The sequence below is a fragment of the Rhinatrema bivittatum genome, chromosome 3 (assembly GCF_901001135.1).
Source record: "Rhinatrema bivittatum chromosome 3, aRhiBiv1.1, whole genome shotgun sequence".
Classification (NCBI taxonomy): domain Eukaryota; kingdom Metazoa; phylum Chordata; class Amphibia; order Gymnophiona; family Rhinatrematidae; genus Rhinatrema; species Rhinatrema bivittatum.
In genome coordinates this window covers 315,892,837-315,905,776 of record NC_042617.1, presented here as the reverse complement: position 1 = coordinate 315,905,776, position 12,940 = coordinate 315,892,837, and the positions used below count along the sequence as shown (strand labels likewise).

Here is a 12,940-nt window from a genome sequence, read left to right as displayed (position 1 = left end):
AGGAGCCCGTAGGGACCCGGACCGCTGGGACTTAGGTGGACCCTTGAGAGGTCGAGTGTTCGGTGCAAAGGCTGACTGGAGCTTCACCCCTGGAAGCCCGCGGTCCCCCCGGGAGGAGCCCGTAGGCACCCGGGCCGCTGGGACTTAGGTGGGCCCTTGGAGACGATGGCCAAGAATAAGTCCAAGGTCAAGTGCCAGAGGGTCGTCGCTTACCAGTCCGAGGTCACACACCGAGGGATCACCACTTGCCAGTCCGAAGTCACACACCAGAGAATCACCGCTTGCCAGTCCGAAGTCAACACCAGGAATCACCGCTAGCCGATCCGAAGTCAAACACCAGGAATCACCGCTAGCCGATCTGAAGTCAGGAACCAGGAACACCAAGACAAGACAGGACCAAGGATCCGAAGTAGAAGAACTCACCAAAGCAAGCAGACCTGACTAACCCGAAAGTTGTCAAGTCAACGAATGAGCAGAGGAAGTCTCCTTTTATACTTCCTCTAGTTAAAGGGATCAGGTCCCTTAAATTCTGAGAAGGGGGCGCAGCCTCGTGTCTAAGGATGGCGGTGGCCATCTTGGATTTCCTCCACGGAGGAAACGCCACTGGACGCCGCGAGGGAGGAGCAGAGATGGCTCCCCACCCGGTGACCAGCACCGGGGTCCATGTCAGATCATGGGACGTCGGATCCGGGGCTTCTTTCAGAACTCCCGCGGCGGGTAACCGCCGCGGGCATGGTAGGGGGCCGCACCCGTGGCTGTCCATGGGCATGGAACACAACAGTACCCCCCCTCTTTAGGGTGCCTTTCCGGAGGCCTGGGCTTAGACGGGTAGTCCCTGTGGAATTGCTCAAACAAGCCCCAGTCTAAGATGTGCGCCAATGGCTCCCAGGTGTTTTCTTCGGGACCGAACCCCTCCCACGCTAACAGGTACTCCCATTTCTTCCTATGCTTTCTCACATCCAAGACCTCTCGGACTTGATAGGTAAGCTCATCTTCGGAGGCAATAGGTTGGGGAGTCGGAGGCGTGCTGGAAGGCCACAATAACACTAGAGGCTTCAAGAGGGAAACATGGAATGTGTTGTGTATCTTGAGGGAAGGCGGCAGACGAAGCTGATATGATACGGCACCCACCTGTCGAATGATGGAAAATGGCTCAATAAATCGCGAGGCCAGTTGCACTGATGGCAGCTTCAGGCGGATGAATTGTGTGCTCAGCCATACCTTTTGACCCAGCTTCAGAGGCGGATATGGCCTTCTTCGCCGCCTGACTGGCTTTGATCAGCGCGCGCCGTGTGGAGACCCACAGGCGGTATAACTCGTTTGCAGAGAGTTGGGCTACCGGGGACATGACTGGAATGGGAACTGGCAGCAGCGGGCGTGGCTGCTTCCCATATACTATCTGAAACGGTGAGGATCTGGTAGCCGTGGAGAGATGTGAATTGAGTGCAAATTCCGCCAAGGGTAGCAGGCTAGCCCAGTCATCCTGTTTCTCCTTGACGTAAATACAGAGAAACTGCTTCAAAGTTTGGTTCGTTCTCTCTGCAAGACCATTGGTCTGCGGGTGGTAGGCAGACATAGAGTCCAAGGTAACATCAAACTTTTGGCAGAGGGCCCTCCAAAACCTGGCAGTAAATTGAGGCCCTCGATCTGAAAGGATGCTCCTTAGTAGGCCATGTAGACTGAAGATGTGCTGGATGAACAGCTGGGCCAGCTGTGGGGCGGACAGCAATCCTGGGAGCGGCACAAAGTGTGCCATTTTACTAAACCGGTCAATGACCACCCATATGGCCGTGTTGCCACTGGATGGTGGCAGGTCGACCACGAAGTGGATTGCCACGTGAGTCCACGGTTCCGAAGGCCTGGTAAAGGCTGAAGCAAGCCTGGGGTGGAGAGGCCTCTGGCCATGCCCAAGCCCCACCCCGCCCAGTTTTTTCAAGCCCCAGGACTTACACGCGTCCCAAGGCTCAGCGCGCACAGGAGTGGGTTTTCGGGATTACACGCGTAACCCTTTTAAAATCCACCCCACTATGTCTAAAAAATTCCCCTTGAAACCGGGGTACCACAAGGGTCAGCATTTTCGGCCACCCTTTTCAATGTATATTTATTGCCGGTATGTCATCTACTTGTTGGCTTAAGCCTGAGTGTTTATATCTATGCAGATGACATTCAAATTTTGATCCCGATTGAGAATACAATTGATAAAACATATAAATTAATTGCAGTTTATCTCAATATTATAAACCAGCTCCTTTGTCATATGAAATTTGTATTAAATATGGATAAAACTGAAATCATTTTGCTGGAAAGGAAATGTAGAAATGAAGTTTAACCAAATAACACAAAAATAAAACCAACTGACCATGCTCGTGATCTCGGAATCATATTAGACACTGATTTGAGTTTTAAAAACCATATATCAATCAAATTAAAAGAAGGCTACTATAAACTTCTCGCTCTTTGACAACTGAAACCTCTGTTTGAATAAAAGGACTTTAGGACAGTATTACAGTCTTTGATTTTTTCCAGTATGGACTACTGTAATTCCCTTCTATTTGGTCTTCCTTTATCTATAATTCATCCTCTACAAGTCCTACAGAATGCAGCCGCTAGCTAGAGTTTTAACAGGTAGCAAAAAATCTGACCACATTACGCCCATTTTGATTTGATTACACTGGTTACCTGTAAAATATCGTATACAATACAAAATAGCCTGCATCCTACATAGAATTATCTACGGCAAACAAACCGACTTGTTAAATACGGCTATTCGATTGCATGCCCCCCAGAGAAACCGAAGGTTGGCCAACAAAGGCCTGTTAACGATTCCTTCAGTGAACTCAGCACACCTAAGTCAAGTAAGAGAACAAGTAATCTCTATAGCAGGCCCCAAATTTTGGAACACATTACCAACGGATCTGAGACTACAAGCCGATACAAAAAAATCAAGAAAGAACTTAAAACATGGTTATTCTGCTGTGCTTATGCAGAACCCAATTGAGCCCAGCCTAACTCCTGATTTTACTTTTTAGAGGTCTTTAATCTTTTTATTATTTTTACTGCTTAAAATTTATTAGTTTCTATTTATTTATTACTTTTACTCTATATAGCTGCTTGATATCTATGTTTTATATAGCCGATTTACATGCGAGTTTTATTGATTTTATACCTGTAATTGTATTTTATTTTTCTTATAATATTGTAAACCTGTTGCGTTTGTGCCTATTCTCGCCCTCGCTCCACCCTCTCTACCTTTGTGGAAACTCCCTTCAGCTCAGATGGACAGATGCAGCCACATCTTCTCTCCGCCTCTCAGTCCTGGTATCCCCAGGCTGGCTTGACGCTACGGATCCCCCATGTTCCTGATGACGTAAGGGCGCACGCGCACTCCAGACTTTGTACCAGCAAGGGCGTGAACCTTGGGGGCGTCCCCCCGTAATGACGCATTCCATTTTCAATTTAAAAGGTCTATGTTTGCTAACTACAAGCGAGTTAGCAAGGAACTCCAACGGGACTTGCTTCAGCAGTCCACGCTACTTGCAACTACGTTCCAAGTCAGCTTGGGGAATTCTTCTCCACCGCTGGCCTTTTCAAACTACCAGGAGTACCTGCTCCTCGGGGTCTCCACTCTCTTATTCTTGATTTCAGATTGTTGGACGGGATCCGGCACTCGCTCCTCGAGGGCCTACGTTCCTGAAGACTCAGAAGACTCCTATTGCCTGGAGGCGATCGCAGACATAAACACAGTGAGTCCTATTTCAGACAGGAACCGGTACTCGCTCCACGAGGGCCATTGTTCCTAATCGCTAAGGCTCCCTTCAGTCTAAGACGTTATCGCAGGTACGGAGATCGTGAGTTACCATTGCAGATTGCAGATAGGAATCGGTACTCGCTCCACGAGGGCCTATGTTCCTAATTCCTTTCTCATATTCTCTTCTTCCTTAGAAGATATCGCATACCTATATCTAATGGATTACTATTACAGATTAACTATAGGAACCAGTACTCGCTCCACGAGGGCCTACGAACCTAAATCTCTTCTAGCCTCTCTTCTATTCCAGAAGCCGTCCCATACACAGTTATTGTGAGTTCTGTTTCAGACTGCCTACAGAAACCAGTACTTGCCTGCGGCTCCTGTTCCTGTATACTGAAGACTCTCTGTTGCATACAGAAGACACTACAGAGATCTACAAATTGTGAGTGTATCATCTACCACTGGTTATGCCCAGCATACCCTGTCTACTCACTACCTATGGTCTCTCCTTACAGCTCAGCAACCCAGAGATCATTGTTCCAGTATCAGAGGGACTTCAGCCCTGTCAGGCATATCAACTCACTACTGCCACCTCTGGTGGTTCTACTTCCAGTCTAATAAAAGAACTATCTGTGTTTGTCTCAATACTCCAGCCTAGCCGGTGGTCCCTCTCAGGATCTCCACTTGAGGGCGCTGTCATCTGCCATCGGCTCAGGGATTCACTATTTCTACTAAGTGTTACTCCTACACTGATAGAGCGGTATTATCATTTGCCACTCTGTGGGAACCAACCCATATCAGACCATTACTCCTCTCTCTGCAGAAGCCGATCCATATCAAGATAGCTATCTCTCTGTGGAGATCATACAGGTTGCTGGTTCATCTTTCTACAGGAACAAGCATAGCAGTCGCTACTCCTTCCCTCTGGAAGAGCAGAGCGCTAACAGATTGCTACTCCTTAGCAAGATCCATAACAGAGTGCTACTCTGCCCCCTGGCGGGGTGATTGCTAATAGATTGTTAATGCCTCCTTCTACGGGAGTATCCAGCAGCCAGATTCACAACAGATTACTAACTCCTCCCCTCTGGGGGAGCAGATCTATAACAGATTGCTAACTCCTCCCCTCTGGGGAGCAGGTTGCTAACAAAACCGTTGTGATAGTATATGTGATACAAAGGTATATAAAACTTAATAAACAAAACTAATAAAATAAAAAGATTTGAAATATAAAATCATGAGAGGTCTAGAACAGATAGATGTGAATCGGTTATTTATTCTTTCAGATAATAAGGACTAGGGGGCAGACCATGAAGTTAGCATGTGGCACATTTAAAAGTAAATGAAGAAAGTTCTTTTTCACTCAATGCACAATTAAGCTCTGAAAATCATTGTCAGAGGATGTAGTTACAGCAGGTAGTGCAACTGGGTTTAAAAAAGGTTTGAATAAGTTCCTAGAGGAAAAATCCATATTAATTAATAAGCAAGAGTAGCTTGAGACAGGATGCTGGGCTTAATGGACCCTTAGTCTGACCCAATAAGGCAACTTCTTATGTTGTTATATTCTAATGCTAAACTCACTGCAGGGCCAAGGAGACCAAAGCTAGAACTCTACAGAACCAAGCTCCCTAATGCTAAAATCACTGCAGGACCAAGCTCCCTAATGCTAAAATCACTGCGAGACTAAGGAGACCAAAGCTAGAACCCCTACAGTAGAAAAACAAATCACTAATTTCACTGCGCAGGAAACTGGCAGTGAGCTTACAAAGAATCTTGCTGCATTTCCGGAGAAAAATGAGAGACTATCATCAGCTCAATCATCAGCAAAAAGAGTTGGTAATAAATCTATTCTAGCTTTACCTTTTCGCATGGTTTGCCAAGTGTGACACAAAGTCCATCGCTGTACTTCATGTAATGCTCAATCAAAGCAGACAAATTTGGGAACACTTTTTTTTGGGCCAAGAAAAATCCTCCTGTATCCAGCAATTTGATTCTGTAGTGCTTCACCGAAGTCCCATCAAACACTGAAAACCAAGAGAGAGTCTGTGAATACAATCGTTCATACAAACTAAACCTGAGGGGTTGCAATGTCCTCGAAGACGTGGAAAAATATTTGAAAAATTCAAACACCAGCCAAATGTTTTAAGGGCCCGGAAAAAATGTTTAGGTTTTTTTTTTCGCCTTGTAACTTTTCTTGGTAGTTTATTGGCTTTGTCTAATTGTGTTTTTGCATAGTTACCTTTTTTTTCTCCCCTATCCCCTACAGTCTCCTTTTCTCCCTTTAAAAAGATAACATTTGATCGTGGATAAAGACCTTTAAGAATCAGTTTACTTCCTGCTCTTTTCACTTCTTCACAACCAGGAACTCTCCAGAGATAATTTCCAAAAGACTTTACGTGCATAAATGGGCTTTTGAAAATTGCTGTTACTTATGCTACTTTTACATGTGTACCTCCTTTTGAAAATTACCTATATACAGGATAACTTTCAAACAAATATGCGCAGGGACATATACGCTTTTATGGCTGCAAACAAATCCTCACAAATATTTTACAATACATTACACACGTATGACATATGTGGGTTTCAAAAACTACTTGCATTTCTACCCTGCAGCATACACATGAATACATGCAATGCACTGAAACCATGTACATCAATGCATTGAACATGAAAACTTTTACCTACCTGATTTAAAAATATATGCATGTATAGTAAAATAGGACTTACATGTGTAGCTTGGCCAGTTTTAAAATATGCGCTCGTAAATGAAATTAACCAGTTTACCAATTACTCCACCAGTTCACCCAGTCCTTCTCCAGGTCATCGAGACCCTCCTGGTTTTTCAGTCTGAACACCTCCTGGTTCCCCCAGACCTCCCAGCCAGTCAGCAGGGTCCATCAAGCCCAGCATCCTGTTTCCAACAGAGGCCAAACCAGGCCACAAGCACCTGGCAATGATCCAAATACTAAGAAGATCCCATGCTACTGATGCAATTAATAGTAGTGGCTATTCCCTAAGTAAACTTGATTAATAGCCATTAATGGACTTCTCCTCCAAGAACTTATCCAAACCTTTTTTGAACCCAGCTACACTAACTGCACTAACCACATCCTCTGGCAACAAATTCCAGAGCTTTATTGTGTGTTGAGTGAAAAAGAATTTTCTCCGATTAGTCTTAAATGTGCTACTTGCTAACTTCATGGAATGCCCCCTAGTCCTTCTATTATTCGAAAGTGTAAATAACCAAGTCACATCTATTTGTTCAAGACCTCTCATGATCTTGATGTACGCATGTTTTAAATGTGGCCAATTTCTACCTGTAAATTGTGGCTTAAGCTGCATAAGTCCTAGTTTAATTTCATGTGTAAAATATACACGTGTATATTTCTAAAATAGGTGGGTAAAATACGTGGTTTCAGTGCACTGCATGTATTCACGCATAAGGTGCATGGCAGAATTAACACGAATCTAAAAACGCACACATATATGCGCATATTACAAAATAGTCTAACAAATATGCGTATGGCCAGATACATGAGTATATACCGCCACATGCAGTCGTTTGAAAGTTCTCCTCCCTAGGTTCTAAATTTAGGCCTTGTTTCAAATACAGAAATAAAGACAACTGAAATCTGCTGGCTAACAGCACCATGCCGTATAACCCAGCAAACAACACACAAACTTGAAGTAGAAAACAGGGAAATATAACAATCAGCCACAAGATGGCACCCACCTATCAGTTATCATCAGCAACATTTCCTTTTTAAAATATGCTACAGAATAAGTCTCTTAGGGGGCTTTCAGCATGCATGCAGCTGCAGATCTCTCTCTCTGGTGTCGCTGGGCTGCTAGCTTTCCTGGCCACTATGCCTAACCTCAAACTTCCAACAGACGTCTGCTTGCTCACGGCTCCCAGCACTACTGTTCCCCACAGATCCTCTTCTCTCCGTGCTAGGGTATGTAATTGAGCAGGAGGGATTGCTCGCCACTCACTTAAGCTGTGTTTGTGCCATACACAGCAGCCTTGTGAAGCAGGCTGCTCAGCCACTTGCAGATCCAGACAAAGTCAGCACATAAGGCAGTTGGGTTCCATATTAGGTGCTACAACCCAAGAAATTGATCTAGGTGTTATAGTGGATAACACACTGAAATCGTCGGTGCAGTGTGCTGCGGCAGTCCAAAAAGCAAACAGTCCAAAAAGCAAACAGAATGTTGGGAATTATTAGAAAAGGAATGGTGAATAAAACGGAAAATGTCATAATGCCTCTGTATCGCTCCATGGTGAGACCGCACCTTGAATACTGTGTACAATTCTGGTCGCCGCATCTCAAAAAAGATATAATTGCGATGGAGAAGGTACAGAGAAGGGCTACCAAAATGATAAGGGGAATGGAACAACTCCCCTATGAGGAAAGACTAAAGAGGTTAGGACTTTTCAGCTTGGAGAAGAGACGACTGAGGGGGGATATGATAGAGGTGTTTAAAATCATGAGAGGTCTAGAACGGGTAGATGTGAATCGGTTATTTACTCTTTCGGATAGTAGAAAGACTAGGGGGCACTCCATGAAGTTAGCATGGGCCACATTTAAAACTAATCGGAGAAAGTTCTTTTTTACTCAACGCACAATTAAACTCTGGAATTTGTTGCCAGAGAATGTGGTTAGTGCAGTTAGTATAGCTGTATTTAAAAAAGGATTGGATAAGTTCTTGGAGGAGAAGTCCATTACCTGCTATTAAGTTCACTTAGAGAATAGCCACTGCCATTAGCAATGGTTACATGGAATAGACTTAGTTTTTGGGTACTTGCCAGGTTCTTATGGCCTGGATTGGCCACTGTTGGAAACAGGATGCTGGGCTTGATGGACCCTTGGTCTGACCCAGTATGGCATTTTCTTATGTTCTTATGTTCTTAAAGTCTTTGAACGTAAGAATAAAGGCCCATCAAACCCAATATCCCATTTCCAGCAATGGCCAATCCAAGAGGTAGATAGATTCAAAGCTGCTTATCCCAGGGACAAAAAGTGGATTTCTGCAACTCCACCTTAATAATGGTTTACGGGCTTTTCCTCCAGGAACTTGTCCAAACCTTTTTTAAATGCAGCCACACAACAGCTTTCACCACATCCTCCAGCAACGAATTCCAGAGCTTAATTATATGTTGAGTATAAAAATATTTTTTTCCCATTTGTCATAACAACATAATAATTGCTATACCCGATCAGACTGAGGGTCCATCAAGCACTGGGTTTTATACATGTAAATGTACTTTACCCATGTAGATAGGCTTTTGAAAATTGCTATAATATTACCCATTGAATTGTCCATAGGATATATGCACATAACTGCATTTTACACAGGTAAATGGCTTTTGAAAATAGCTATAATAGTAGTTACATTTACATGTGGAAATCCTTTTGAAAATAAGCCCCAAAAGTTGCTATTTTAAAACCTGCCAAAGTGACATGCGTACGTCTTTTACTTGCGTACATCCTCCTGCTCATTATCTAGTGTAAGTGATCATAAACACAGAGTGAAAAAATGACTAAGGGGTTCTGGGTGAAAAGAGGAGAGGTCAGGCTGAAGAGCCAGGAGGATCTTTACAAACTGCAAATGGACTGGGGGAACTGGCAGACTAAATGTTATAACTGGTTATTTAATTGTCGCAAGCATGTTATAAAATCCCCTGGCTTAAGTATTTAAAAGCTGACTTATGGGGGTAAAAGCTTTTAAGTAATGCGTATCCTCTTTAAACTGGAAGTACAAATATGCGGATCTATAGTTTGCACACACTTATCATTCTAATTTTCAACTTATTCGGCTAAGTAGCACCTTTCCCGCTACTTAGATGGACAAACTTGAACTTATTCGGATAAGCTGTGGCACTTGAATACACTTGGCTGCGCGCGCATGTTATAAAATCGGGCGTACATTTGTGCGCGCCGGGATGCACACAGAAATGTACACCCGCGAGTACCTCTTAAAATCCAGCCCCTTACTCAGTCACTAAAATCAGAATTGTATTTTATTCAAAATCGCTAATGGACTCCTATTTTGAAGTTTTCCCTCCTAACTGGGGAGGGTATTATATAAAAGAAAAAGAGCCTGCAATGGGTGGTAGATTAGGGGTGGGAATCAAACTGATGACTTGTTGCCCAGGAACCAGTAAGGTGAATTTTCAAAACATTACGTGTGTAAGTAGCCTCTGCTCGCCTAATCCATATGTTATAAACGTTGAAAATGTGCATGTATCTTCACTTTCATGCACACATATGTGTGTGTGTAAAAAAAGGGCATTCTAAGGCCCTTCCACACTTTCGCAGGTAGGTTGCTATTTCAGAAGAGACGCACACACATTTTTCAATTTCCTTGCATATTTTTACCCCTGCTAATTATGATATTAAATGTGTTCATTGTGTAGTACTGACTTTGTAGACTTGTAGGAGTTCAGGCTCCTCTACAGCCCTCCGCTCTACCACCTGAGCTATCGAAGGCTGAAGAAGCAGGATGGTCTTGATGGCCTGGAGAAGGACTAAGCAAACTGGTGGACTAATTGATAAAGTGTTTCATTTCCTCAACATTTGTATGTTTTAAAATTGGTGACTTCCACGTGTATTCGGGACTTACACAAGAAAGTCCCAGTTTACTTTCACATATTAAAAATTTGCATGTGTATTTTTAAAATAGGTGGATAAAGTACGGACTTTCAATGCATTTGAAATCTTCAAATGCATTGAAAGTCGTTTTTTATAGTAAGCACTTATGGGATATACGCACGCTAGAAACTATTATGGTAAAACTATGCGTGGCCAAATTCATAGGTTCTACTGCGCGCAGTTCTTATCCTCCCTATTCTCACTTTTTCAGATCAAGTAAGTGATTTTTGCAAACTCACAACTCTAATACTTACAAATAAATACTTACTTATACTAGCTCACAAAATTAGTTCAGTCTACCATCCCCAAACTCTCAAAATTCTTAACAGTGGCAAGCAAATACAAACTTACACAAGCTCAAAAATTAGCTCAAAGCCTCTCTATGTGGATGACCTTCGATTAGCCACTAGATGGCCCTAGGTCCCTTAACATCAGGACTAATTATAACTTACAGTCCGATACAGAACTGTGAGCTCGGCTGTAAGGGGTAATAGTGTATAGAAAACACAAGACCAACGCCCCCCCCCCCCCCCCCCCCCCGAAACTAATAGTGCTCACCACCTGAAAATACATGTTGATGAGCCTATTAGTTAGTCACCTGGAATACTGAAAGTAAAATGCATGGCCAAGCTGCACATTTTACTCTCAGAAATTAATGCCTGCCAAGAGCAGGTGTTAAGTTCTAGGCAACTCTTAAAAGTGTACAGAACAGCAGAAAATTCTGCTGTTCTGTACATCCTTCGACTTAATATCCTAGCAAGTATTAAGTAGGAAGATTCAAAAATTAAAAACAAAAAAAAAAATCTGCCTGCCAGTTAGCGGGTTCAAAAACAGACGCTCAATTTTGCCAGCATCCGTTTTCCAAACCCCTGGCTGTCAGCAGGTTCGAAAACTGACACCGGTAAAATTAAGCGTTGGTTGTCGGACCCACTGACAGCTGCCTCTTCCTCTAATAAGGAGGCGCTAGGAACGCTGGCTCTCCCGCATGTTTTACTGAATCTGCCTGTTAGTGGGATTTTCCATTCCTTTGCAGTCTCTCTAATGAGCCTACTGTGATTGGCTATTCCAAGGGCATAAGGTAGAGTTAAAGGTAGAATGTGATTATCTTGAGTTGGCTCTTGAAGCATAAGGAGCTATTTTTCTTTTTCCCCAGCTGACTTGGGCCCACTAATCCAACTTATTGCGTTTCCTACATTTAGAGGAGATTCCTCTTCAGTGCATTCCCTGTCTGAGAAGGTCTGCCTCATTTTTGGAAGATCTGAGAGAATTTAGAGCAGGATTTTTATTTATTTATTTATTTTTGTTCTAGGGAAAGGGACAAGCCCCAGAACTGAAGGCAGCGGTTGGAGACCTGTGAGCTACCCCTGTACTCTGTAGAGGAAGCAAAATATTGACAGCACTACCCGGAGTGTGATTTTTGGACTTAAGAGACATTTGAATTTTCCTCCTTTTGTTAGTGTGGAGGTTTGTTTCCCACTCCTCCTCATAACTTGGATTTAGGAGAGTGAGAACTTTGTTCAAGACTGGAAACATCATACTTTTCCCCCCAGAGAAGTCACACAGAATGGAACAAAACATCAAATCTGGAGACTCCCAACGGATCTCACCCCAAAGGGATCAGGGCACAGGCAGTGGGCAAGAGACAGAACTTTGGACTCAGGTAGGACTTTTGCGAGCTTTTGGGTTTCCTCCAGTAGGATTCCCTTACACCTAAACCCTTTCAGCCTCCTATGTTTTAGGCTGTATAATTAAATATCTGAGGATTCAAAATCTAGGACTGCTATTTCTTTCCTTAAATGTAGATATTGAGCTCTGGAAATCAGTGCAAAATGCCCAGCCTGGCACTGTCCACTTCCAGGCTCCTAAGTGTAGCACTCGGCAGGGGGAATTCACATTTATGCAGACCTGGACACCTAAGAGACCGATTTCCAAAGGGTTTAGGATCCTGTATTGGCCCTTTTCAAAATTTTCTAGGGCTGCGTTCCAAATTTAGAAAACTAAAAATGGATGACTAGAGGGGTGGAATTAGGATAAGGAAATAATTAGGTGCTCAGTAGGGATGTGAATCGTTTTTCTGACGATTGAAAATATCAGAAGATATTTTCAAACTCGTCAGAACTCGAGGGGCCCCCGAACCCGATAGGAAAACCCCATGAAATTTTTTGTGGGGTTTTATTGTTTTGGGGTGGGGGGCGGGAAGAAAGGGCACTTAAAAATAACCCCCAAACCCACCCCAACCCTTTAAATTTAATTCTTTCTAATCCCCCAATCTCCCGACCCCCCCCCCAAAAAACTTTTTTAAAGTACCTGGTGGTCCAACGGGGGTCCCGGGAGCGATCTCCCACTCTCGAGCCGTCGGCTGCCACTAATCAAAATGGCGCTGATGGCCCTTTGCCCTTAGCATATGACAGGGTATCCGTGCCATTGGCCGGCCCCTGTCACATGGTAGGACCACTGGTGGCCTGCGCCATTTTTAAAGATGGCGCCGGCCATCTATTACTCCTATCATGTGACAGGTGCCGGCCAATAGCACATA

The 12,940-nt window shown here is 43.8% G+C and overlaps 1 protein-coding gene across 1 annotated transcript in view; it reads right to left on the bottom strand.

Annotated features, from left to right (window-relative positions):
- The window catches only part of FRK (fyn related Src family tyrosine kinase), a 124,510-nt gene that overhangs the window by 36,106 nt on the left and 75,464 nt on the right, over positions 1-12,940 (bottom strand). The window contains exon 3 of the mRNA XM_029595235.1: positions 5,609-5,772. Coding sequence (XP_029451095.1) covers positions 5,609-5,772 — 164 coding nt within the window. The remainder of the gene's footprint in view (positions 1-5,608; positions 5,773-12,940) is intronic.